We start from the raw sequence: 899 nt of genomic DNA, 5'->3' as shown, positions 1-899 counted from the left end.
CCATTCACTGCAGAGGATCCACTGGTGAGCAAGTGATATAATGCTGAATTTCTCTTGATTCTGTTCGGATAAAGAAACACTCAACTACATCTTGGATGGCCTGATGGTGACAGAATTTTCAGCATATTTTCATTTTTGGTTGAATTATTCAAGTTCAATCATCTGTGGCATTCTGTTGATTTTGTACAAAAAAAACATTTACAGTAATATTTGAAGTTGACTACTGTGACTTTATATTCAATTTAAGGCATGTTTACAGTTCAGATAACTTGTTTCTTACAAACTGAGGAACAATTTGAAATTGGTAATTGACAGCATGTATTTTTGCTTTCATTCAGTTATACTACCTGTATACATAGCATTTACTGTTTTGCCTTTTTAGTATTGCTAATTCCTACAAAAAGTCATCGCTGATCGTAGCATTACATCTGCCAGTTTACAGGATGAAAAAATACAATATTCCTGAACATTCTCCTTTATTATCAGATGCATAACAGCACATTACTTTAAATAAAATAAAGACCTGTTTACATTGTCTTGATGAAAAATGGCATATGAAACATCAATAAATACAGGTGCCAAGTCTTTACAAATGTATATAAACACTAATTGGTTTTGACAGTAACTAACCCACAACAATACAACATCTTTGCCAAAAAATAAACACATTTAGTAGAAAACGCAGCCCAAATACTATCTGCCTTTCTGAGTTGTCAATCTAAAGTGAAGTAGGAATTACATTTTTGTCTGAAAAAGAGCCATTCAGTTCAGTGTGCAATGAAAAAGACATTAAAATCACATGCTAAATCAACCTCACATATGATTCATTACTGATTACATGGACAAATGTAATTACCAGAACAAGTTTGATCTCAGACACAGAGTTTCAGAAAAGAAAC

General features: G+C 32.4%; 1 protein-coding gene across 1 annotated transcript in view; it reads right to left on the bottom strand.

The window, feature by feature from the left end:
- Positions 1-154: 154 nt before the first annotated feature.
- LOC107576948 (mitochondrial import receptor subunit TOM34-like) overlaps positions 155-899 on the bottom strand; it is a gene marked incomplete at its 5' end in the record, with an annotated part of 2566 nt that continues 1821 nt past the window's right edge. Inside the window, one exon of the mRNA XM_016263069.1 lies at positions 155-172. Coding sequence (XP_016118555.1) covers positions 155-172 — 18 coding nt within the window. The remainder of the gene's footprint in view (positions 173-899) is intronic.

This window comes from Sinocyclocheilus grahami, unplaced genomic scaffold (genome assembly GCF_001515645.1).
Source record: "Sinocyclocheilus grahami isolate Dianchi unplaced genomic scaffold, SAMN03320097.WGS_v1.1 scaffold4701.1, whole genome shotgun sequence".
Lineage (NCBI taxonomy): Eukaryota > Metazoa > Chordata > Actinopteri > Cypriniformes > Cyprinidae > Sinocyclocheilus > Sinocyclocheilus grahami.
The sequence above is the reverse complement of the archived record's forward strand: the minus strand, read 5'-3'. Positions and strand labels throughout refer to the sequence as shown.